General features: G+C 51.5%; 1 protein-coding gene across 3 annotated transcripts in view; it reads right to left on the reverse strand.

The window, feature by feature from the left end:
• Window positions 1–1,393: 1,393 nt before the first annotated feature.
• Window positions 1,394–26,405, reverse strand: part of SOX13 (SRY-box transcription factor 13) — a 55,475-nt gene continuing 30,463 nt past the window's right edge. The window contains exons 2-14 of one of the 3 annotated variants that reach the window (XM_063646631.1): window positions 15,970–16,192; window positions 14,677–14,788; window positions 14,504–14,590; window positions 12,471–12,643; window positions 11,958–12,026; window positions 11,449–11,560; window positions 7,186–7,271; window positions 6,772–6,934; window positions 6,211–6,320; window positions 5,966–6,062; window positions 5,366–5,509; window positions 4,290–4,506; window positions 1,394–3,273 (exon numbers count right to left, since the gene is read on the reverse strand). In XM_063646631.1, coding sequence (XP_063502701.1) covers window positions 2,997–3,273; window positions 4,290–4,506; window positions 5,366–5,509; window positions 5,966–6,062; window positions 6,211–6,320; window positions 6,772–6,934; window positions 7,186–7,271; window positions 11,449–11,560; window positions 11,958–12,026; window positions 12,471–12,643; window positions 14,504–14,590; window positions 14,677–14,788; window positions 15,970–16,191 — 1,869 coding nt within the window. In that variant the 5' untranslated portion in view covers window position 16,192 and the 3' untranslated portion in view covers window positions 1,394–2,996. Of the gene's footprint in view, window positions 3,274–4,289; window positions 4,507–5,365; window positions 5,510–5,965; window positions 6,063–6,210; window positions 6,321–6,771; window positions 6,935–7,185; window positions 7,272–11,448; window positions 11,564–11,957; window positions 12,027–12,470; window positions 12,644–14,503; window positions 14,591–14,676; window positions 14,789–15,969; window positions 16,193–26,405 lie in introns of all 3 variants that reach the window. The other 2 variants (XM_063646627.1, XM_063646638.1) reach the window with 2 other exon arrangements.

The raw sequence follows: 26,405 nt of genomic DNA on the forward strand, positions 1-26,405 counted from the left end.
AGAGGGCAAAGGAGAGGAGGCTCTGAGAACCCGGGCTGGGGAAAAAGCCAGCCAGCATTCAGGACCCTCCCCAGACCAAATGGCTGGGCCCTTAATTCTTGGGCAGTCTCCATTGCACACCCTCCCAACTTTCTGGTCCTAGAATCAACCACACCTACCCTCTCTCACCACTACCCTCTCCAATCTAGAAATCCCTCCACCAGTACTCAAGAGCTTGAGGACTTGAGTTGGAAAGTTCACTCTTCTTTGTGGAAAAGGTGTTCTTTATGTCAAGACAGTCTTGAACCTCATCCAGGAGCTCAAGTTCTGCCTCATGAATTTTGTGGAATACTACACTTTGCCCACCCGGCAGCTTTGGAGAAAGCAATCTTGTCCTTTCTGTCCAACTCTGTCTTTTCTAGAGGAAACATGCCTGACCCTTCTGACTATTCCTCTAAGGACAGTGTCCACCAGGATCCCTCCTGTGCTCCTCCATGTGGGGTGCCTGCTTCAGGGCCCCTCCATTGTGAGACTTCCCTAGTGAGGGGACGAGAAAGGGCACGGTACCCCTGGGACTAGGTCTGTGTGGGGTACACTGGACCCATCACCTCCCCTGTTGTGAACACAAGCCTCTATTAATCCAGCCCAAGTCCAACTCTTCCACAAGAACTGCCATTCGGTTTTGCTGTCCCCACTCTATACTGATGGGATCAATTTTTCACCACAAGATATGTCTCTCTAGAGCCTGGTTAATATGCATTTTTGAGGTGTTTCAGTCTGTCATCCGGCCCTTGCAGGCCTATTACTTCTCCTAATGTGATAACTAGGTCTGAAGTGTTCACTCAAATCATGTGTCATGGATAGAGAGCCCTGAAGCATTAACATTAGAGACCCTGCTTCATTAATTAGCATCGTAGGGTCCTCAGATGGGCTTCAGGGTAAACCTTTGTGGGCCCTTTTCTAGCAAAAGGATCCATAGCTTTCATTAGAGTCTCAAAGGGCTCCTTCTCTGAATGATAAGAACCAGGTATAAGGTTTGATCTTGTCAGATGAGGACAATGAGGCCCCAAAGGAGAGACCTGGCTCCCACTCCCCAACCCCAGCCATGTGGCCAGTTCTAGGGACACCCCGAGCTTCCTGACTCCTATTACAGTGCTCTTACTACTGCCTTCTTTCTTAGGATCCGGGTGGCCTCACCTCGTCAAGGTAGGGGCATTCAGCGTGGGCTCTGTGGAGGGCATGTGTCACTCACAGGCTTGGCCTGGGATTCCCTTGCATTAAGCCGATTCCTCTGAGGCCCCAGGCCTGAAGCTCCTGCAGGCTGCCACCAGGGGACAGTGGTGCCCAGGCTGGTGGCATATTTGGGAATTCTGGACTTAGGCCAGCCTCCCTCCTCCCCTGCACAAGGGCCAGATTCTGAAATGATGCCTTTATTATGTCATCAGAAAACAAAAAAATCCCCCGAGTGTAAACAGGAGAAATGTGCTGGTTAAGTTACTCATCATTATCTTATTATTAACAAAATAAAGCACTATCTATGTTTACCATCATAAAAAAAGAAACAGCCTGGAGAGAAGTGGGGGCTTTGAGGATGGAGAGAAGACGGGGGCAGACACAGACTCCACATCTGGCCCTGTGGGATTTGGGGTTCCCATACTGATCCAAGGGCTGTTTAGATCTTTAGAGTTAGGTGACAATGGGATTTGATTTCCTTAGGGAACAAACTTTGTGAAACTGATCAGAGGCTGAGATCGAGTCCCTAGTATAGAGTGGGGGAGGGGAAGGCAGGCAGGTGAGGGGCAGGGCTGGGTGGGAGAGGCTGAAGCCCAGGAGTCTTCTCAACCTCTTCCAAGAATGGGGAGCCCCCCACCTGTGCTCATGAGGGAGGAATAAAGACCAGCTGCCATGGACAGCCCCTCTCCAGGGCCTCTGACGCTGGCAGGAAGGGGAGCACCATCAATCCTCCTGTCCCAACTCCCTGGTGGGATCAGGTTGGGACCAGGGGCGGGGGCACCAGGACAAAGCCCCTTGGAGGCCGAGGCACATTCCCATGCTGATCAGAGCTAAAAATGGCTCCGTGGGAACCGACTGGCAGAGCCAGAGACGGAGTGAAGGGGCGGGCAGGAGGAGGTCAGGAAGGCTGATGAGCCCAGGGCGGACCAGGGGCCTACACAGACCCAGAGAATCCAGAGGGCGCAGGGGGCAAAGGACAGACACCAAGAAAGAGAGAAACAGAGGGCCTTGCAGAGAGACGAGGACAGAGAGAGACAGAAGTGCACACAACGACACACAGAACCTGAGACACCCAGACTGACAAAGAGGTAGCAATTTGGGGACAAAGAGAAGCACAGAAAGAGGCCCCCAGAGAAGCAGGAGTGGCATCGAGAGACACACCCACAGGAACTCAGCAACAGTGCCTGGCACGTAGTGGGCACTCAATAAATATCTTGTGCAGTGAATGAACAGATGAAACACACACACGTGCATGCACACACATACAGCAGCCAGAGGCACAATAGGCTTGGCAGAGATGAAAACAGCAAGGGACAGCCAGACCCTTTTGCACAAAGTGCAAAGCGATCCTGGTGATAGACGAGCAGTCTGGGGGAGTGTGGGAGGGGTGTTGGTCCCACAGTGGCTGGTCCAGCCAGGACAAGAATGGAAACAAAGCATGTGACCCCAGGGAGACAGGTTGGTAGATGCCATACCCCAGGTGGAGAGACCTGCAGGAGAGGAGAGTCATACAGTGTCCCCTGGCCATGAGCCCTAAAGGCTGAGATGCTCAGCCAGCTCAGCCCATGGCCATATTGCAGTTCCTGCCCACCCAGGCCAACAGCTCCTCAGGAAGGGAGGGCGCCTCTCCCCTCATGAATGTATCTGCAAGTGCACAGCTTTGCCCATCTCTGGGGCACGAACAAGTCCAAGTACCAACATTGTCTTAGGTTGGCTGGCTGTGCCCATCGGGTTGGGACGAGGTCTTCCCCAGAGGAGAAGGGGCCGGGCCCACCCAGCCGGGATCAGTCCGTGAGCACCACCAACTCCCCATCGCTCTTCTCTTCGCCCTCCGAGTCCTCATCCTCGCTGTACCGGTACATCTCACCATCAGCCACTGAGTGCCTGTCATCTGTGCCCTCACCCTCCTCTCTGAGGCTGCAGGTGTTGACGATCACAGGCATGTTGGGGTCCAGGCTACGAGGGACATAGTGCTCCACCAGTGGCTGTGCCAGTGGCATGCCTGCTGCCCGAGGGTACAGGACATCCGAGGAGCTCATCTGCACCTGGCCAGCCTGCGGGCTGTGGGGCAGAGAAGGGGCACGGTGATGGATGCACACTTGATTCAACCCCAAACCCATCTCCCCTCCAGGCCTCCTCAGAGCGTGCACTCCCACTCCACACACTCTTGGCTGTGACTTATATACCCTGCCCCCAGTCTGCTTTCTGATGGCCAAATTCACTGGCACCTACAACCCTGCAGATGACCTGCAGACCGAGGGCCATAGATGTGTTCAACAGATAATATTCTTGAAGGATCATGTGTGAATCCAGTTTTTAGAACTTGTATATTTTATGTTTTGTTTACTTATATTTAGAGACAGGGTCATGCTCTGTCACCCATGCTGGAGAACAGTGGTGCAATCACAGCTGACTGCAGCGTCAGCCTCCCAGGCTCAAGTGATCCTCCTGCCTCAGCCTCCTGAGTAGCTGGGACTACAGGTGTGTACCACCACACCTGGCTAATTTTATTTAAAGGTGAGGTTTCACTATGTTGCCCAGGCTGGTCTCAAACTCCTGAGCTCAAGGGATCCTCCTGCCTCAGCCTCCCAAAGTGTTGGCATTACAGGTGTGTGTCACCATACCAGGCAGAAATTGTATATTTTAAATGCCCTGGGAGATGTCCTGTTTAAAGGAACAGACTAGGGTGCTTGCTTTAGTCAAGTCAGGAACCTTTCTGTGTGATAAATACTTTGATTTCTAGCACCTCTGAATTTCTATTGAGTTCATTGGCAGTGGGATCTACAGGCACTTTCTCCAGGTCCATGTGGCCAGTCCTCCAGTCACATTCCTACATCCTCAGCCACTGAGTGTTCACTGCAGTCACATACATAGCCATACACAGTCGAGTCGCACGTGCAGGCTCAGCTACACACAGATAACACACACACATACGCATACACACAGCACCCCTGGGGTCACCCACTGACACCCAGCCACTCATGAGAGTGGGCAGGCCACCCACTGACACCCAGCCACTCATGAGAGCTACACATGCACACACAGTCTCTTGGCTGCCTGCAGGGGGGCCTGCTCACGGGATCACGTAGCTCTGGCGGGCATCCTGACGCCGGGTCCTCATCAGGGCCTTGTACTCGCCCACGCGCAGCCGCTTGCCCTCCACGATGCAGGTGCGCTTGGGCCGCGGCTTGTACTTGTAATCAGGATACTTCTCCAGGTGCTGCCGGCTCAGCCGCGCCTGTTCCTCATAGTAGGGCTGCTTCTCCTGGTTGGTCATGGACTTCCAGCGAGATCCTGACCCAACCCCCCAGGGGCAGGCAGTCAGTGCTGTGCTCTGCTGACCACCCCTAGCCCCATGCAGGACCTGAGAAGACCTTGATCCCCAGGTGGGTCCACAGGATAATATATGTGCAAGCACTTAGTAAGGGCCTGGCCCGATACGGGTGCTCCCTTGGATATTGGGCAAATGAATGAAGTTGGCCTATATAGGGATATCCAACTGCCGGCTTAAGACTCAGTACCCACCCATGTTCCTAACAATCCAGCAACTTCCTCGAGCCTCTGGCCTGCCTGATTTGCGTAAACAAAAGAGAGCAGCCACCTCAGACCTTCAACAACCCAGACAGGCTCCCTGCTCAGGACAAAATACCTGATGTCTCAGTTGACAAGAGTCCTGCGCTGACACTGGAGGAGCCTCAGTTTTGAAAACAACTGCCCCCTCGAGCCCCATCTGCCCTGCCCAACATCCCTCTGTGGCCACCAATCAGGACATGTAATTTAAAAAAATCTTTCTAGTGACAGCCCAGGAACACTAGTCTCTCCTGTTTTCTGCCAGAGCAAGGGTCTAGACAAACAGTGGAACAGGTTAGGTTTAGATCAGGAGTACTAAAGAATGTAAACACACACACACACACACACACACACCACACACACACTCCTTGAGTTCTTGAGGACATGTGCTACCAAACACTTCAGTGGTATAAGACCCCAGGACCCAGCTGCCCTCACATTCCCAGCAACTCCTGCACCCCTATCGTCAGATTCCACTGGAGTCCAAAGCAGTATGGAATATCACCAAGCAAGCCCTGAATAGACCCAGCTGGCTCCTGCAACCGGGTCATACTGAACCATGGCCCCAGCCACTGGCCCTTACCGAGGATCTTGCTGATGCTGGAGTTATGCATGTCTGGGAAGGCTTGCAGGATCTTCCTCCGCTCATCCTTGGCCCACACCATGAAGGCGTTCATGGGCCTCTTGATGTGGCTACTGTTTCGGGACTCGGGGAAGTGGCGGGAGCCTGGGAGACAGGAGTGAAGTCAGCCAGGCAGCCTGTCTGGGGTCAGGAGAGTGCCCCAGGGCCAGCAGAGAGACGTCCCCTACTTGACCAGCAGGAGGCACTGAGGAGGCTCCCACAGCAGCCAGCCGAGGAGGAGCAAAGCAGGAGCAGATGGGGCAGAAGAAACAGGAAATTATCAGCAGAGGCCCAGCCAGGGAACCAGAGACAGACACACACGAAAATCACAGTGGTATGGCCTCAAGAGAGAGCAGAAACTCAGCAGTCACAAAACTTAGGAAAGCAGACTCAGAGACAGAGCCAACAGACACATAATGGGACAGCAGAGGCACACACACCTGGAAAGGACCCAACAGACCAAGGGAGGGAAGAGATCAGAGGCAGACACAGCCTGCCCTGGCCCTGGCGGAATACAGAGTTGGGCCCTCCTGCCCATCAGCCCCACACCTGAGCCCTCACCATCCATGTCGCAGCTCAGCATGGCTTCCTCCAGTGGGTGCACACAGCCGTCCTCCAGCCGCTCCTTGGCTGGGGATGAGTCCAGGCTGATGAGGTCCTAGGTTGACAGGGGCAACCTGACATCAGCCTCCTCTGCATCACCCCACTCCTCCCCCTGCTCCTCTCTTGGTGGCCTCAGACTGTGTCTTCCACCCCTGGCCACCATCTGTTGCTGCCCCCAGGTTCAGGGGAGTGGGGGACCGTACCTTACGGAAGGGGGTGTTGGGGGAGGCTTCCAAGGCCCCACTGTGGCTGTGCAGCAGCTGCCGAGCGTCCTGGATGGCTTTGGTGACAGCGTCCCCTTCACCAAGGAAGCCTGTGGGAGAGGGCAGAAGAGAGGGAAGAGAAGCGAGGGAAGCTGAGGGCATCAGCCCAGCGTGAGCCCAAACTCCATCAGCTTCCCACCATGCCACTCCCATGAGGCACCTGAGTTAGTGTTCCCTCCTGTTCTTCCACAGGGCGGCTGCATTGCATGTCCTCAAGGATATGCCACTTACACTGGCTAGTTATTGTGCATGTCAATAGACTAGAAATGACCATAGTACCCCCTGGAACTATGTGACTCTGGCCTGAATCCCTGATGCTTGGAATGCCCAGACAGATATGATGAGGAGGAAGAAGGGGATCTTCTGCTAAGAGCAAGTCTAACCCCTTGTTTGATAAAATCTGGAACCCAGGGAGAAGAAGGGACCTGCTCAAGGTCGCATCATGCCACCGGCTCCCCCCTAAGAAGGCTGAGGGACAAGTGCAGGCAGCAGGAGGCTTACCCAGAGGCAGGCTCGGGGGGCTGGACTGCAGGTCCCGCGTGGGGCCTCCATGGCTGGGGGGGCGGGGCGCACAGTTGCTCATCTTCAGGCTTGGGGAGCTGGAGGTGTTGGGCAGCTCGGGGGCCTTGGGCTTGGCTGTGAGGTTCAGGGGCTGGGAGGGCTCCTGAGGGAGACCCAGCAGGTCAGAGGATGACAGACACCAAAGGAGACTCCCACAGCAGGACAGAGAGGAAGTGAGGTGAGCATACCCAGAACACACAAGGAGACAGACAGAAAAGCAGACGCAGAAGGAGCGGGTGAACAAGAACACAGGATGCCAGGGCTCACCAGTCCACACCCCGCAGTTCCCTAACACGGCAGCCGGCCGTCATAAGCTCGAGAGGGAGCCCCAGGCCAGTGGGTAGAGGGCGGTACCTGCAGGGGGTGGTGGGTGGCCATGGCCCCAGGCCTCTTCACCACTGGGGCAGGGGGGCTGTGCAGCAGCTGCAGCGGATACTCCACTATGGAAAAGGCGGCAAGGAGAAAAGTCCTGGATGAGCACAGAACAGCAGACACCCTGCTTGATGAGGTCCCAGCACCACAAGATGGGCAATGGCTCAGCGTTGGACCAGCTTGGTTCCAACCACTGCCCTCCCCAGCCCCAAAGCACTGCTTGGAGGCTCCTATCCCCTCACTCCACACTGCCCCTGTACACTGACTGGCATCTTCACTGGTTCCCGCCCTTCCCAACCCACTCTAAATAGAGTTTCCCAGATTCTAGAGTCCCATCCAATGGCACAATGAGAGAGGGTACAACACCTGTTCATCCAACAGCTACTTTTATTTCGTACCTACTGGGCACAGGGCACAACAGCAGCTGCCTGTTGTGTAGAACGTCTCATATGTATCACCTGACAATAATACATGGTATGTGATATATAACAGGAGCTGAATACATCATCATCCCATTTTACAGAAAAAGAAATGAAAACCTTAGAAGTCAAATGGGGCTGGGTGTGGTGGCTCATGCCTAGCACTTTGGGAGGCTGAAGCAGAAAGATTGCTTGAGGCCAAGAGTTCAAGACCAATCTGGCCAACATAGCAAGACCCCCATCTCTATTATTAAGAATTTAAGCCAGGCGTGGTGGCTCACGCCTGTAATCCCAGCACTTTGGGAGGCCAAGGTGGGTGGATCACAAGGTCAGGAGTTCGAGACCAGCCTGACCAGCATGACCAACATGGTGAAACCCCATCTCTACTAAAAATACAAAAATTAGCCGGGCGTGGTGGCACGTGCCTGTAATCCCAGATATTCAGGAGGCTGAGGCAGGAGAATCGCTTGAACCCAGGAAGCGGAGGTTGCAGTGAGCCGAGATTGCACCACTGCACTCCAGCCTGGGGGACAGAGCGAGACTGTTTCAAAAAAAAAAAGAGAATTTACAATTTTCAAAACTAAAAAAATAAAAATAATAAGAAGAAAAATGGGTTGTCCATGGAGCTATGAAATGGCAGCAGGCAGTCTAGAGAACCCAGGGCCTCTAGACTCCACAGCCTTTCCTTCTCGACATGGCACTCCTGCCTACCCTACCTCACTCCCAGGCCCAGCATCCAGGTGGAGAGATAGGCCGCATGTAGAAATCACGAAGTGCATGGCAGGTGGTGATGAGGGCCACACAGGCAGAGCACCAGCAAACTCTGCTCCAGCTGGGGTAACTAGAGCAGGCTCCCTGTGGGAGCCGAGGTGTGCACTAGTGCCTGCAGGTTGGGCAGGATTTGGGCAGGTGGAGATGGAGTGGTGGGGTGTGTGAGGGTGAGCTGTGGGGAATGAGGCAGGCCATGGGGGCCGGGTTGGCTCCGAGGCCTGTGAAGGCCGAGGTCAGGAGTACAGAGCCCATGCTGTGAGTACAGAGCACCGTGTAAGGCTTGTGAGCGGGGGAGGACCACTGTTTGCAGTCAGCTTTTGCAAGGGACCTTGCTTGCTTAGTTTCTGGAGCAAACAAAGCAGGAGGCAGCCATGCCAGTCCCGGGCTCCCACAGCTTATTTACTGCCTCACCTGCCCAGAAAGCAGTTGGGGGCCCTATCCCCGACCAGATCACTGTCCCCTTGCCTCCACAGCTCTCCTCTACATTCATGGGGAGTTGCAATGGTTTGGAATTGCCCTGTCCTCCACCTTCAACCTTCTCCACTCCCCATTCCCCCAGCTAACTGGAAACTTCCACATTGGGCCTGTCTTAGTCTACTCAGACTGTTGAAACAAAGTGCCATAAACTGGACAGCTTACAGACCTCAGAAATTCATTCCTCAGTTCTGAAGGGGAATTTGCTTCAGAATGAATTATACCTTGAGTCTTACCTATAACTGATTTAGGTGAGATTTATTATTATTTTTGTCTGTTTTGTGACAGGGCCTCACTCTGTCTCTGTATGTCTCGCTCTGTCTCCCAGGAGGGTGTGCAGTGGTACAAACACAGCTCACTAAAGCCTTGTCCTCCTGGGCTCACACACTCCTCCTGCCTCAGCCTCCCAAGTAGCTGGGACCACAGGCACAGGCCACCATGCCAGGCTTTTTTTTTTTTTTTTGTAGAGACAGGGTCTCACTTTGTTGCCCAGGCTGGTCTTGAACTCCTGGCCTCAAGCAATCCTCCTGCCTTAGCCTCCCAAAGTGCTGGGATTACAGACATGAGCCACTGTGCCTGGTCTAGGTGAGATTAGATGAGGCTCTGGACTTGAAACTTTTGAACTGATGCTGGAACAAGTTAAGATTTGGGAGCCTATTGGGATGGAATGAATATATTTTGCATAAGAAAATGAACTGGGGAGAGTCTGGGGCAGAATGCTACGGTCTGAATGTTTGTGCCCCCCCCACAATTCCTATGTTGAAATCTGATTCCCAATGTGATAGAATTAGGAGGTGGGACCTTTGGGAGGTGCCTGGCTCATGAGGGTGGAGCCCTCAGGAATGAGATTAGAGGCCTGAGGGAGCCCGTTTACCCCTTTCACCACCTGAGGACAGAGAGACGCCATCTGTGAACCAGAAATTCAGCCCTCACCAGACACCAAATATGCTGGCTTTATGATCTTGGAATTCACAGCCCCCAGAACTGTATGTGAGAAATAAACATCTGTTGTTTATGAGCCACCCGGTCCATGGTGTCTTTCTACAGCCCCTGAATGGATGAAGATGGGGCCTGGCTTTCTCAGTCCTTTGTGTTTCCCCTTCACACCACCCTACAGTGCCCGGCACAAACCAGGCAGGAGCAGAGAGCCAGTGGGGCTGAGCAGTCTACCCAAGCCCACAGCCTATAGGCCTCAGGGAATTTCCTCTTCTCTCTCTTTCTCACCTGTGGAACAGGGAGGATGAACTAGCACGGGTTGCCTTCAAAGCTGTCCACACTCCTGGGGTAATTATGGGCAGCATCTCTGCCCTGTCCCCATAACTCTCTGTCACTGCCCTAGTTCAGGTATCATCCCCTGTTGCAAGAATCACCTAGCAGGTCCTTCTTCTGGCCAGTCTCCCCTCCACTCCCTACCCCTCAAAGCCAGAATGACACACTCACTACTCAAATGTTCACATGCACCCCACAGCCTACAAAATAAATCCCAGACTCCATGCTCTGTCCCCAACCGCCCTGTACCGTCAGGTCCCACACCCTTGTCTGACACATGGCCAGTATGCTGAATTTCAGAGATGGGGTAGAAGGACAGAGTGACATGGTGTAGGCAGGGACAAGAGTGTGAAGGTAGGAATCGTGGCTGTTAGAATTTGGGAGATGTTGGCTCACGCCTGTAATCCCAGCACTTTGGGAGGCTGAGGCGGGAGGATCACTTGCAGTCAGGAGACCAGCCTGGGCAACATGGTGAAACTTCGTCTCTACTAAAAATACAAAAATTAGCCAGGTATGGTGGTGTGCACCTGTAATTCCAGCTACTCAGGAGGCTGAGGCAGGAGAATCGCTTGAACATGGGAGGTGGAGGCTGCAGCAGTGAGCTGAGATTACACCACTGCACTCCAGAGCCCAGGTGACAGAACAAGTGAGACTCTGTCTCAAAACACAAACAAACAAAAAAGAATTTGGGAGATTTATAAACTCCAGTTAATATTCCAGATTTTTTTTTTTTTTTAATGGAGTCTCGCTCTGTCACCTAGGCTGGAGTGCAGTGGCACGATCTCAGCTCACTGCAACGTCCGCCTCCCAGGTTCAAGCGATTCTCCTGCCTCAGTCTTCTGAGTAGCTGGGACTACAGGCATGCACCACCACACCCAGCTAATTTTTGTATTTTTAGTAAAGATGGGGTTTCACCATGTTGGCCAGGCTGGCCTCGAATTCCTGACCTCAAGTGATCCACCCGCCTCGGCCTCCCAAAGTGCTGGGATTACAGGCGTGAGCCACCACACCTGGCAATATTCCAGATATTAATACTCTGGCACAGTAAATGTACTAGAATTGGAGAGACTAGACCTGGATTGTTACATCATTTTACATCTGGAAAGAGCTTTATGGTTTTTCATCTCCCAGTGAAGTTCAGTGAAATTCAGCAAGATTCAGAAAAAGAGGATTATTCTTCTACCAGACAGATCCAAAACTGAGGCCCAGTAAGTCCACATAGCAAATTAATGGATGAGAGTGGCTCCAGGGCGCTTTCCCTGACCTCAGGACAGGTTGGCCGCAGTGGTGGAACCTCCCTTCTCACACTCACCTGGTTTGCAGGGAATGGGCTGAATGGGTAAGGCCAGCTGGGAGTCGGGGGTGACAGGCAGAGGTTGGTGGCTTGGGGGGAAGGCTGGGATCATGACATAAGGCATGTTAACCTGCTGAAGGCAAAGAAACCCTGTGTGAGTCCCCAGGGACCAGAGCTACCCAGCTATGGTCAGCCTACTGAGAATGGACCCATGGACAAGAGGCACAGGGGATAAAGCAGGGACAGTTTTCCAAAGGATCCCTCTGACCCTAGGCCACCTCTGTGGGCCCCTGTCTACCTGCCCTCAGGTCTCAGCTGGGGAGGAAGACATGCCGAGCTTCTCCCTTTAATCAGGGAAGGAAGACAGGTTGGGGGCTAGAACAGAAATAACCCTCTTCGGGTCAGGCCTGAGTGATTCTGCTCTGGCACTTTAACTTGGTGCACATCCCCTGTCCCCAGCACCCTCCAGGCCGGTGTCAACTCCCTCAACTGCCTCCTGTGCCTCTCCAGGTCTCCCTTCCAGTTACCTGGATCTGCTGCTGAAGGAGGTTGATCTTATGCTGCTGCTGAATCAGCTGCTGCTGCTGCTTTGCAATCTGGGAGAGGGAAAGAGTAGGCAGAGGGGGTCACGGACATTAGCCCTGGTGTCCAGAGTCTGCCGAGCCCTAACCACGCCCTGCTTTCTACAGTGGGGCAAACCGCAGAGTGAGGTGGCAGTAGGGAGCAAAGCAGTCAGCCCTCAGAATTGGTTCTCCTTTTGCAGGAAGCTCATCCCTCCCTCCAGGACCAGGAGGCTGGGCAGGAAGCTGCAAGCTGCTCTTCCTGCAGAGTCCCTTTCATACCCTCCCACCCCTAACCCTGTACAAGGGCTCATGAATCAGTCCAGGTAGGAATCCTACAGCCCCTGGCCACAGACCCTGCCCCGCCTGCCCCCAGGCCCCAGCTTGCACTGGTGAGGCCTGCCCCTAAGGCAGCCTTCTCTAGGTCCTGACACACTCCTTTTCCTGGAAAGAAAGCCACACCCACCGAACAGGACCTACCTGCTCCTGCTGCTGCCGGGCAAGCTCCATCTGCTGCTGCTGCTTCTCAAAAAGCATGGCAGCCATGTTCTTCTGCTCCGAGTGGGCTGTCAGGAGCTGGTCCCTCAGGGTGGACAGCTGGTGAATCATGACCAGAAGCTGGAGCTCCTTCTCTGCTAGGCTCTCTTGGGTCCCTGCTCCACAGTGAAACAGCCCCCATTGAGACTTTTTACTTGTTCATCTATACATCCATCCATCTATCCACCCATCCATCAGAAACTTATTGAGCAATTGCTATGTCCCAGGACCATTAGGGGCTGAGCCACAAAGATGATGACACAAGATGCTTGCCTTGAAGGGGGCTCTTCATGTTGCTACCTGGCAACTACTAGCCTAGAAGTTCTCCCCATTAGCCACGAATTCCAGGCCCCCTGAAAACGCTGACAGTGGGACATCTCAGCCCCAGAGCCCCGGGCCTCTTGAACGTCCTCGAGTGCTTAGCGCCACACAGGGTCAGGGTGGACAACCATCCCATAGGAGGGATCCAGTGGGACACACTCAGGCTTTGAAGCAAGACAGGTCTGGGGTCAAATTCCCATTTCAACCCATCCTGCCTGTGAGCTGTTAGGCAAGTTACCAATTTCTCTGCACTTTAGGGTTTTCAAAATCTTGGTAAGTGGGCATAATAATAATCACTTCAGAGGGTTACTGTGAGGGATAAATGAGCTAACAGAGGCCAGGTATGGTGGCTCACACCTGTAATCCCAGCACTTTGGGAGGCCGAGGCAGGTGGATCACTTGAGGTCAGGAGTTCGAGACCAGACTGAACAACATAGTAAAACCCCATCTCTACAAAATGCAAAAATTAGCCGGGCGTGGTGGCGCATGCCTGTAATCCCAACTACTCAGGAGACTGAGGCAGGGGAATCGCTTGAACCTAGGAGGTGAAGTTTGCAGTGAGCCGAAATCGCACCACTACACTCCAGCCTGGGCAACAGAGCAAGCTGTCTCTCAAAAAAAAAAAAAAAAAGAAGTGCTAATATATGCAAAGCTCTTAGTCCAGGATCTGGCACATGGTCCTCAACCAATAAATGTTAGTGCTCCCCTGACCTCCAGTTTAGCTCCTGTCTGATGCAGCAGTTTATTCCTCAGTGCCTGGCCATAGACCTTTTTTTTTAAAAAAACAAAAAACAAAAAACAAAAAAAACATCGGAATCACTCATGGATCCTTTGAGAAGTATGGAGGCCCAAGCCCCTACCATACCCCGGGGTTCCCATTCAATAGGTGGGGGTGGAGCCTGGGCATCTGTACGGTTTTAAAGTTCCCTCTGTGGGTGTGATCAATGACAATGCAAAAATGATCATTCTGGCTGGGTGCAGTGGGTGGCTCATGCCTGCAATCCCAGCAATTTGAGATGCCAAGGTGGGAGGACTGTTTGGGCCCAGGGGTTCGAGACCAGCCTGGGCAACATAGTAAGACGTCATCTCTACAAAAAAAATATAAAAATTAGCCTGGCTTGGTGGCAGGTGCCTGTGTTCCCAGCTACTCAGAAGGCTGAGATGGGAGGATCACCCAGGAGGTTGAGGCTGCAGTGAGCCAAGATTGTGCCACTGCACTCCAGCCTGGGCGACATAGAGAGACTGTATCTCCAAAAAAAAAAAAAAAAAATCACTTTAATAACTACTTCTCATTCACTTAGTGAGGTCCAACTGACCTAGAATTAATTAGAGTGAAAGGGAACTTTCTGCTCATTTTGCGGTTAGACCCAGGAAGTGGCAATGACATGCCTGAAGTCACAAGGGTGCCTGGTGAGAGCCCAGATTCAGAGTCATGGGATTTGATTCCTACTAGGCCTCTCCTGCATGGGATGAGTGAGACCTAATGCTTGGGGCCTCCAGGCGAGGGATGGTGATGACCCCTAAGGCCAGGCAGGAGCCAGATGGCACAGGATAGGTATGTACCAAGAACTGCCCTACAGAGCCAGGCTGCATGGCCAGACCAGGAGAAGAGAGATGGGGTTCAAACATCTCCCCCACCCCCAACAGGCCTTCACCTTTGACATCTTTGGCTTCCATAGAGTTCCTTCCTAGAAACCTCTCCTTCCAGTCACTGGACAACAGCTTCTCGATGGCTGGCACCACTGGAAGACAGCAAAGGGGTGACGAATAACCGTCTTAACACCTCCCTGCCTCAGGCCTCTGCTTCTAACTAGGGCAGACATCCTACCTTCTTTCAAATTTCGGTTGAAGTCCAGCTTCTCCTGGCTTCCCGAGGCAGCCTCCGACGCTCCTGGTCTCTTGGGTTCTGGGGACCCATTACCCTCTGGAGAGCTACAGTCCTGCAAGACATACTGAATTGTCACCATAACCCCCAAGAGAAGGGGACAGGCTGCAGGGAGGGCTGAGCACCCCAAAGATGTGTACCCTGAGGGATCCCAGCCCTATCCAAGTCCTACTTCTCCACTCAGTAGGCCCCTTTGGCCTCCACCTGCCCAAGCTTTGTTTAGGAAAAGAACAGAAGATTTCAAAACAAAAGACCTCGGTTTCAGTCCAGGCTCAGTGACTCACACGATGCTTGATCCCACACAAGTCCCTGAAATGCTCTAAACCTGACTTCCCTCTTTTGAAAATGGAAATATTAATACCTCCTCTGTCACAGGATTGTTGCTGGGATCAAGGGAGTTAATGCATGTGAATGAGGTTTGCCATTACAATCAGGGGCCAAAAGTCAGCTATTAGTTATCACTCCCTTGAACACACCCACTACACCAGCTGGGCTGCATAGGGGAGCAGGTAGGGGCTGGCAAAAGTTACTCACTCCCCACTGCCTGCCTCACTCCTCTTCTCATCAAAGTCCTCCCCATCCTTTAAGGCCTAGCTTGAGGCTCTACTTCTCCAGGAAGCCTTCCTTGATCACCAGTGCCCCCACCCCCCACCTCCCTCCTCCAGGCTGGATTCTTTCTTAGAGCCCATAACTCTCCTCATTTTCACTTATTTGGATTTTAATTATATATTACCTTTTTACATCTCCTATGTGAAATCAGAATTTTTAGGAGCTGCAAGAATCCTTATGAATCATGTAGCTCAATTCTCTTGTTTTAAGGGTGAAGAACCATATCATCTTTAACAGTGACCTAATTCTTGCTTGGGTAATCAGGTTGATTTTCCCAAATCATCTGAAAAATCTGGTAGATTACTTTTAAGCCAAACTTTAGCATTTGTGTCCCATCTCCCCATCTAGTCCTCAGAAGCAAGGACTGGGTCACACATAGGTGAACAGTCACTATCAAGCGAGTGAGTACAGGTGTGAGTCCAAGTCCTGCTCTGAAAGGTGACCTCGCTTCCAGCCTCAGACTGAACTTGGCAGTGCCTCCCTGCTTCCCTACATGGCGTCTTACCCCTAGGATCACCATTTCTGCCTGTATCTGCTGCCACCTAGGGGAGTGGGCCTGCCCAGCCGAGCAGAGAGCCCAGGTACAGTGCATGGGTGTGAGGATGGAGGCAGGGCGGGGACACTGACCCAGGAGCCCCTGAAATTCCCCTGGGCTGGAGCTTGGGGGGGGTCAGCACTATCCTGGGAGGCCCGGGCTGGGTCTCCAGGCTGAGGTTCAGCGGCAGTGGCTGAGCCCTGGGGGGCCTCGTGGCAAGGCTCTTTCTTCTCCTCTGACTTGATGGTGCAGTTCACCATGGTGCCAACGCCATCCAGGGCCAGCTGGGCAGAGATGGGGCTCCTCATGGACATCCTGGGGGAGGGACAGAGTGAGCTGAGGTGAGTCCCCAGTCGTAAACTTCTACCCAGAGGCAGTGACCCTACCGTTTGCTCCCCTGACCCCACCCAAGCATCTCCTGGTGCCTGTCACATGGGCACACTCACAGAAAGGGCAAGCTTACTTGTGAACCCACAGAAAAATCAGCAAAGGCTCTTGTATCCCTCATGCTTTTTTGTTTTGTTTTTTGCTTTTTAAACAAAAAGTTCTAGAGAAGAGTGGGCCCACCCTTGCGCAGGAGCTGCCTGTGTAATGCTTGGGACTACAGGACTAGTGGACTGACGGCCCAACTAACGAGGCCAGATACTGACTGGCTATTTCTGAGCCCAACAGAGTTGGAGAGCGAGAGCGAGAGCAAGAGTGACAGAGAGAGCGAGTGAGAGAGAGAGAGAGAGAGAGCGTGTGTGTGTGTGTGCGCGCGCATGCATCTGTCTGTGCATGTTTGTATGTATACAAATGCATTTTTTTTTTTGAGACAGAGTCTCACTCTGTCACCCAGGCTGGAGTGTAGGGGCATGATCTCGGCCCACTGCAACCTCTGCCTCCCAGGTTCAAGTGATTCTCCTGCCTCAGCCTCCCGAGTAGCTGGAATTACAGGCATATGCCACCACCCTCAACTAATATTTGTATTTTTAGTAGATATGGGGTTTTGACATGTTGGCCAAGCTGGTCTCCAACTTCTGACCTCAGGTGATCTGCCCGCCTCAGCCTCCCAAAGTGCTGGAATTACAGGCGTAAGCCAACACGCCCAGCCTACAAATGCATTTTTCTGATTAGTTACCAACACTTAAAAGTCAAGAGATAACACATAAAAATCTAGATTTGAACTTCTAGCTCAATTGTTGTTGTGGCAAAAATTGGCTGGAATTGAGTAATGGTTATTTCTTATGGACAGGCCAGCCTACCTTAGCCTCTACACTCCTACTACTCCTCAAAAACGAAACCAAGTATTAACTATGTAAGACATATATTCTATATATAAGACATATAGTCTTCTTCTTACAGTGGAGATAAGGTAAAAGTAAATGATTTCTTACTTCATGCATCTATCAAATGGGGGGAAATAGCCAGGTATGGTGGTTCATGCCTGTAATCCCAGTTACTCAAGAGGCTGAGGAAGGCACATCACTTGAGGTCAGGTGTTTGAGGCCAGTCTGGACAACCTAGTGAGACTCCCATCTCCTTAAAAAAAAAAAAAAAAAAAAAAAAAAAAGGGGCAGTGGTGGGGGGAATAACAGACTGAGATGACTGGCTTTACGAAAAATATTTTCCGATATCTAGCTAGAATCTCTCATTTAGAGTCTGGCCACCATAGGCATTTGAGTTTGCAGTTCCTAGTTTAAGCAGCTGGTATACCTGGCAGACCCTCTTGAGACTCTGCACCTGCTGTTCCTTTCCTGTCACATCACTGCCTGGGACATCTGAAGAGCTGAGCAATCACAGCATCTCAGAGAGTGGTTTCCAGGGGTCATGCCAGGCTTGGGTGGAGCAGCAGATGCCTATCCTCCAAAGTCACAGAGATGCGCTCTGGATTCTAGTGGGAACACAGCAGGTTCCAGCTATGCATGGGTCCTGCCTCAGCTACTGACTAGCCCAGTGACCTAGGGCAAGTTGCTTAGCTGCTCTGTACTTCAAGTTTCCTCACCTGTAAAATGAGCATGGTAAGAGTCCCTATCCTATAGGACAGCCGTGAGGACTAGGAGTTGATATTTATATGGTACTTAGAACAGTTTGTGGCACCAGTAAGCACCGATCTGGTGTTTTGTTGTTTTCTTGTTTATTACATTTCCAAATACCATCACATGATCTGGCGTTTGTTAAACCACTACTAGTTGGAATGCAGTATAAGGACCAGCAGCTTCAGCATGCCTTGGGGGCTTGTTTGAGAGGCAAAGTCATAAGTCCCGCCCACAAATCAGAATCTCTGGGAGTTAGGCCAGGGATCAGGTTTAACAAGACCTCCAGGTGATTTTGATATGCACTAGTTAGAAAAGCACTGTTAAATAAATTTTTTGATTTTTTTTTTTTTGCATGGGGATTAGATGTTTAGGGGAAGTATGTAAGGCTAAAATCAGATATAGTAAAAATATCCCTACAGTAAAAAATTCCTTAAACATCCCAGGTGCAGTATGGTATTTAAATACTGCATCAGCTCTGTATGGATGCATTTGGATAGATCGCATCAACTCTGTAAAATGTTTGTTATGTATTATGAAACATGCATTGTATATAATAGAGTACACGCAGAGTATTTTAAATAAGCATTATAATTGAATAAAATATATACAATCAGCCCTCTGTATTTGTAGGTTCCACATCCATGGATTCAACCAACCTCAGATCAAAAATATTTTAAAAAGAAATTTCATCTGTACTGAACATGTAGACTTGTCATTATTCCCTAGACAATATAGTACAAAAACTATTTACATATGATTTACATTATATTAGGTATTATAAGTAATCTAGAGGCACAGGGGCTCATGCCTGTAATCTCAACACTTTGAGAGGCTGAGGCTGGAGGATTCACTTGAGGCCAGCAGTTTGAAGCTGCCAAGATTAAGCCACTGCACTCCAGTCAAGGTGACAGAGCAAGGCCCTATCTCAAAAATGATAACAACTGGCCAGACGCAGTGGCTCACGCCTGTAATTCCAGCACTTTGGGAGGCCAAGGTGGGTGGAGCACCTGAAGTTGGGAGTTCGAGACCAGCCTGACCAACATGGAGAAACCCTATCTCTACTAAAAATACAAAATTAGCCGGGCGTGGTGGTGCACGCCTGTAGTCCCAGCTACTTAGGAGGCTGAGGCAGGAGAATCTCTTGAACCCGGGAGGTGCATGTTGTGGTGAGCCGAGATGGTGCCATTGCACTCCAGCCTGGGCAACAAGAGCAAAACTCCGTCTCAAAAAAATAATGATAATGATAATAATAATAACAATAAATAAAAAACAAGGTATACGGGAGGATGTGCATAGGTTATATGCAAATACTACGCCATTCTGTATCAGGGACTTGAACATCAGCACATTTTGATATCTTTGGAGGTCCTGGAACCAACTGTCTCAGATACAGCGGGATGACTATATACAGTCCTACATCAATTAATAGCATAAACATGTTCTGAGAAATGCATCACCAGGCAATTTCTTTGTTATTCAAACCTCACAGAGTATATTTACACAAACCTAGATGGTACAGCCTACTACACACCAGGCTGTATGGTATATAGCCTATTGCTCCTAGGCTACAAACCTGTACAGTGTGTTATTGTACTGAATACTGTAGGCAATTGTAATGCAATGGTTAAGTATTTGTGTATCCAAACATCCAAATATAGAAAAGCTACAGCAAAAATACAGTAGTAGAATCTTGCAGGACCACCATCCTATATGTGTTCGGTAGTTGACGGAGATGTTGGTAGGCAAGCAGTGCATGAGTGCATGTGTATTTTATTTGATTCCACCTTGCTGATCAGACCAGACTCTCCTGCTCACCCACTTTCAAAGTGTAGGGTTCCCCAGAGGCTGGGTCCCAAGACAGGGCACTGCAGAGAGGGGCCTCCCTGACCATAAGAACAAAGGCCCCATCCCACCTAGATGCAGAGAAGAGACCCCAGCCCAGCTCGCCCTGGGGTCCCCTCCTACAGCCCAGGGGCTTGGAAAGCGTCCAGGAAGCAGGCGGCTCAGCCCATCCGGGCACTGGGAGGGGCTCAGAGCCAGGCCGAGAGCAGGGGGGCGAGAAGTGGGAGTGGGCGCAGTTGGGGAGGGGGTTTTATCCTGAAGCCGAAGGCAGCAATTACATAACAAACAAACCCTGGGCTCAAGCTGTGAATTAATCAAACCGCTGAAAATAAAACCTTCCTCTCAGGAACTTCAGACAAAAGAAATGAAAACAACCAGGCTGGCTGGAAAATAAAAGGCAGCGGCACTGAATGGGGGACAAAAGGAAGCCAGACAATAGGGTGTTGGACAAAAGCAATAAAGCCAAAGGAAGTGTGACAGGCGCACAATGCGGGCCTGTGGGCCTCTGATCCGTCGGCTCTGCGCCACCTCACTCACACCCACTGCGGGCGCAGGCCGGCCACTGGGTCCCTCCTCACTCCGGACTTGGGTCCTAAGGGTCTCTCCTTCATTCTGTTCCAACTTCAGGGGCTTCCAGCTCCCACCTCAAAGCCTTCCTGCTGCAGCCCAGAAATCCCAGCAGCAGCCACAGCCTCCAGGAGCATGGTCAGATGAACAGGACACAAAAGTCCGAGGTCTCCCCAGTTGGAGATGAACAACCATCCATCCCTGGAGCGGACGGTGGAGGCAGAGGAGGCCAACATCTGTCCTAATTAACCCTAGGACTGCACGGCCCAAGATTGCAGCCACTTGCCCCATGTAGCTACTAAGCACTTATAATGCGGCCAGTCCCAACAGAAATGTGCTGTGAGCAGCACACCCACCCCAGGTTTTGAAGGCTTAGTACACAGAATAGAATGTAAAACAGCTCATTAATAATGGTTACTGATTACAAGTTGAAATTCTTTTTGGATAAGTTGGTTAGATAAAATACATCATTAAAATTCATTTCACCTATTTCTTTTTATACTTTTTAATATAGCTACTAGCAAATATTACACATGTAGTTCCCATTATATTTCTGTTGAACAGCACTGCACTAGGACACCTCCTCCCTTTGAGCTTCTAGACACACTTAGCCTCCACGGTCCCTCCAGCCAGGCACCATGGATCACCCTTATATTAGGGAGCCTGTCTCCTGGGCCTCTCAGTGGCCTACCCTGCCCTCCAGCACAAAGACAATGGCTCCTGGTGACCAGCCAAGCCAGCTTAGAGGTGTCAGTCTGTTCACTAGGGCTTGGTGCCCGACCAGATAACCCTGCCCAGACAAGGGCCCTTCCATCCTCACAGGTGTCTGGCTCAACGGCAGGTGCTAGGCACTGGCCCTTAGTTGGTATCCTCTGGGCCCACTTGTCCATGAAAAGGCAACAGCCCAGGCACAATGCCACCCCGCCCCCACTGGAGAGCACCTCTGGGTCTCACCTTTGCGGGAGAGGGTCCCTGGGTACCTCTTTTACCTCCCTCTCCCCCTCCCCAAGCACAGGCCTGCTTGAGAAGAGCAGCTCCTTTCCCTGCCCTGTCTGGTCTTGAGGGAACCAAGCCCCAGCCTGCCATGGCCCAGAGAGACGCAGGTGTCTCTGTGAAGAGCATCAGTGCCAGGCTCCAGACCCTAACCATCCCAGAGAGGGGAGCGACGGTCCCATGATCAACTAGATAAGGGAGGAAAGGCAGCGAGATGGAAAGAGAGGGGTCATTGTGTGGTCACTGCTCTGTCACTCTGCAGCTGGGGGTCCGCAGTTTGCTTCACCCCTGCAAGCAAGGGTGTCTATAAAACAAGGGTCCTGGAGGGAGTCAGGGGACAACTTGGAAGACCCACAGGGTTTGAATCCAACAACCTGGGTTTAAATTCCTGCCCTGCCACAGGCTGACCTGTATGAACCTAGTCAAATTAATTAACCTCCCTTAGCCTGTCTCCTCATCCATACAATGGGTACAATAACCCATGTCTCACTGGTCTCCATGAAGATCAAATAATACAGAGTGAATATCTATTCTATAAGTTGTGTGCAGTCCAGGATGCTCTGAGAGTCAAGTGGTTGAGAGAAAAGCCTCTAGGGTCAGATAGCCTTGGGTACATTTGAATCCCAACTCTGACCAATCAATGCTGTGCAACCTTGGGCAAGTAACTTAACTTCTCTGAGCCCATTTCCTCTTCAGTAAAATGGGAATAAGAAACTCAACATCAAGAGATGAGTCTCCTGTTAACAACACCAGACCCTATCAGAGTGCCTATTTTACATTCTCATGGCACTTTGAACTTGACCTTAAAAGTATTTATCACAATTGGTAATGATACCTTTACATGCTTAATTTATTTCGGAGTCGCCAGGAGTGATGGCTCACGGCTGTAATCCCAGCACTTTGGGAAGCCAAGGTGGGCAGATCGCCTGAGGTCAGGAGTTTGAGACCAGCTTGATCAACATGGTGAAACCCTGACTCCAGTAAAAACACAAAATTAGTCAGGTGTGTAATCCCAGCTACTTGGGAGGCTGAGGCAGGAGAATCGCTTGAACCTGGGAAGTGGAAGTTGCACTCAGTTGAGATCACACCTCTGCACTCCAGCCTGGGCAACAACAGCGAAAACTCCTTCTCAAAAAAAAAAAAAAAAAATTTATTTTGGAGTCACCCAGTAGCCAAAAATATACCTGTTTCTGCTCATCATTGTAGCTCCAGAGCCTAGCACAGTGCCTGAAACACAGTAAGTGCTCAATAAATATTCTTAGAATGACAAGAGAGTGACAGAGTTCAGCAGCACAGCACAGAGCAGGTCTGGATGCTTAAAAGGTGATGGATACTGTTAGGACTATTAGACAGCTCCTGCTCTCTCAGGCTTTTCTCCCACACCCAGTTATCCTCTGCTGCCTCTTCCTTGGGTCTAAGTTCTTCCTATGAGTTACCTAAATACTCCCAGCAGCAAAGCGAGTCCATTTCCTTTTCTTTTTACCTTGGGTCAGATAAGAAACACTTTCCATACTTTTTAGATTTAAAGACCCCATTGGAGTCCTCCCTTAAGTCTCCCTTTAGACTTTCCAGAAACTAAAATAATCCCTCAAGTTCCTTTACTCCTTTGTTACACAGCATGCTCCTTGCTTCAGTGATTTTCCATGTGGCTCCGCAGGAGGTTTTAAGGTCAGTAACCTCAAACTCCGCTGACCCAAAATGCCCAGAAGCCAAAGAACGCTGCGTCCACAGGATACAGGAGTTACTGGGCTCCCTCAGTTTCCACCCTAGTCTGATGCCTTGGTACTGGTCACAGGCCACAAGTCCACAGGGTAGCCCGTCAGCCCCTCGCTCGGATGGAAGTGCTCCTGCGTGCCTGGTTTCCTCTCTTGCCGAACCTCAACACATTTTATAAACAGAGAAACTGAGGTCAGGAGATGTTGAGTTCACACAGCTTTTGGGGCAGCACTGCTTCAAGACTATATAGAATGGCCGGACGCGGTGGCTCATACCTGTAATCCCAGCACTTTGGGAGGCCGAGGCGGGTGGATCACCTGAGGTCAGGGGTTCAAGACCAGTCTGGCCAACATGGTAAAACCCCATCTCCACTAAAAATACAAAAATTAGCCAGGCATGGTGGTGCATACCTGTAATCCCAGCTACTCAGGAGGCTGAGGCAGGAGAATTGCTCAAACCTAGGAGGCAGAGGTTGCAGTGAGCCGAGATTGCACTGCTGCACTCCAGCCTGGGTGACTAAGGGAGACTCTGTCTCAAAAAAAAGAAAAAAAAAGATTATATAATATAGAGTCAGAGGCCTTCAGCCAGCTGGGGCACTAAGCAGCATCTCTGCTCTGCCCTCCCTTCCTTCTCAGGAACCCACCTCACAATCCCTCTTCCGTTCTTCTTCCTCCGTGGTCTTATCTCACCCAAGTGAGCATCCTTAAGAAGTGAAGACCTCTGAGGCGAGGGCTCCAGCCATCTTCACCCTTGACATGCAGAGCCTTGAGTCTCAGCTGGTGCCTACCAGGCCCTGAGGCCCCCAAATCCAGCACCTGGGACAAGGTATAGAGAGGCAACCGCCTCCACGGAGGGACAGTGGCTCAAAGCATGGCCCTTATATGACAAAGCCCGCTGCAGGTGCCGATCCTCTTCCTTTCTCCTCCCCACAACCAGCCCTGTCACAGCCCCTCTGAACCCCACCAACCCACAGGCGCACACAAACCTAGCCCCTTTCTGCCCAAAACAAATCACCAGCCACTTCCTCTTCTAACCAGTCAACAACCGACCCTGTTGGATTGGAATCAAAGGACTTTTTACTGTCAGTCCTTCCTCCCTCCACAACGACAGCCTTCCCCCACTACAAAAAATATCTAGATGAAGATAGAGATAGAGATAAATTCCAGTCATCGTAGCATGACAGGTGACTCAGACCCTGGGGTACAGGAAGCCTGAACAGACAGGCAGACCCTCTGAGAGGGCCAATGGCTACACTTCCCTGCTGGGCACACACTAATCCCCCTCCACTGCTGCTTCCCACTCCCAAGCTTGCTCTGAGTGGGTGGTGCCAAGGGGCATCACCAGGGAAAGAGATCCATGCAGCAGGGGTGGGGCAGGGCTTGAGTCCCAGGGGAATGCCACTTCCTCTGAAAGCCCCCAGAGAGCTGAGAACCTCAGGCTGCCCTAAACAATAGGCCAAGGCGTGGGTGCCCAGAACAGTGCCCCGGTGCCACATCCTGCCATTCTTCTCACAGACCACACCCTGCCACCCTTCCTGGCTACACCCGATCCTATCTCTAATGTTTACTCAGAGCTGGGAGCTGGACTGGCTGCAGGCTTGGGACAAAGCTTTCCTGAGAGTCCCTCTCACCCTTTCCAGCCTCTGTGAGCCCTGGGGGGTATCAGATCCACGGCACGGCTGGTCTGGTCTAGCCCAGCTCAGGGGGGCCACAGCCAACACTCCCTCGGCTGTTTCCAGGCTGGCCAGGGTGGCATTCACCTGGTAGAGCGGCCAACATCAGACAGAGGCTGGGTCAACTCCCAAGCATGGGAGAAGAGGCACTTCCCCACAGCACCTCAGGTACAGAATCACAGTCCAGCCTAAACTTCTGTGGCTGCCAGGACTCAGCTGACCCTGGCCCAAGGGCACAAAGGAAAACAGTGGCCAGGGAGAGACTGTAGCTGTGATGTTCCCACCTGGTCCTCAGGCCTCAGAGGCACCTGAGTCTTCTCCCAACCCAGTGAGTGGGTCGAGAAAGAGACAGATGGGACTGCTTGAAAGCGCCATTGAGGCTCCCAGTGTGATGTGTGCCTCCAGAAGGCCCCAAACCGAAAACAGGTCAACAGTGTCTCCAGGAGGTCCTTCTCTGGCAGCCTTCCTGCCTCTAGGACCCAAGCCTGTCTCCAGGTTCTCCTGCACCCCAGCAGTGCTAGAAGGCAGGGGTAGGCCTCATCCTTGTCTCCCAATGGCAAGGCCAAGCCTGTGTCCTGGACAGGTGAGCACATCTGGCTTCCTGCAGGGACAGTGCCCAGCCTAGGGCCGGAAGATGCAGAAATGGTGCAGCTGAGGCTGACTGGCCATGTCAAAGGCCCCTTGGGGGATAGCCCTGAATATTGACCAAAGGAAAAGGAGGCAAAAAGCAAGCATGCAGTGGTACAGCACTTACTTGGCTGCAAGCACTAAGTGAAAGGCTCTTCATTCACATCCCTGCTTGATCCTCACAAGAACACTACAAAGACTAAGGCTCAGGGGGCCAGAACGTCCTACTGAGGGCCCAGCAGAAGTAGCATTTGAACTCAGGCCTCACTGATGTCTAAATCCACATCCTTTCATTCATCAGCTGATGCCCTGGCCACTCTCCTCAGTGCAAAATAACAGGGTCTGGTCCAGCAGAGATAGAATGGCCACTGTCTTCACCTCTTATAGGATTGCAGTTGTTTCTGACTTGAGTCACAGCCAAGGAAAACTTAGTCAAAAGAAACCCAAGCAGCTCTGGCAACTTGGGGCAAAGAGTTCAACTCTCAAAACCCCCATTTCTTCATGTGTAAAATAGAAATTCCAAGAACTATTTTGTGAGTAAGAGATAAGGTATAATTACAGAATCTTGTACAGAATATATGTTCGGGGAAGGAGGTAAGGAGAAAGAGCCCTAAAGCAGGAAGGAGTCCCTCTCCCTCCCTACCCCCAGGGCAAGGGGGAGAAGGACTCGCACACTATTCTCCTCCCCAGCCAGCCCAGCTCTTCTGGAGGCAGGTGGGTGGGTGTGATGACCCAGCATTGCTGGGAGGCATCCTGGTGTGGCTAATGGAAAAAGGATTTTGTCACATGGACCTGTGTCTGAAGACTGGCTCTATTATATACCACTAGATGTGTGGCCATGGGGAAGTTTCAGTTTCTCTATCTCTAAAATGGAAAAAATAATACCTACCCCATAGAGATAGAGAAGACTGAATATGATAGTGTTTATGAAAATTAAAAAAATGTTTGCTCCCTGACCCACCGCCACCCCCTTCCCCCACATGGTCAAACAAGCAGAAGACACGCACCTGCAGAACACCAGGGCCCGCCACCCTCTTCCTCCTCCATCTGCTCCATGTAGGTCTCCCTCCCTAGCCTAGGTTATCAGTTTTCT

The sequence above is a fragment of the Pongo pygmaeus genome, chromosome 1, assembly GCF_028885625.2.
Source record: "Pongo pygmaeus isolate AG05252 chromosome 1, NHGRI_mPonPyg2-v2.0_pri, whole genome shotgun sequence".
Lineage (NCBI taxonomy): Eukaryota > Metazoa > Chordata > Mammalia > Primates > Hominidae > Pongo > Pongo pygmaeus.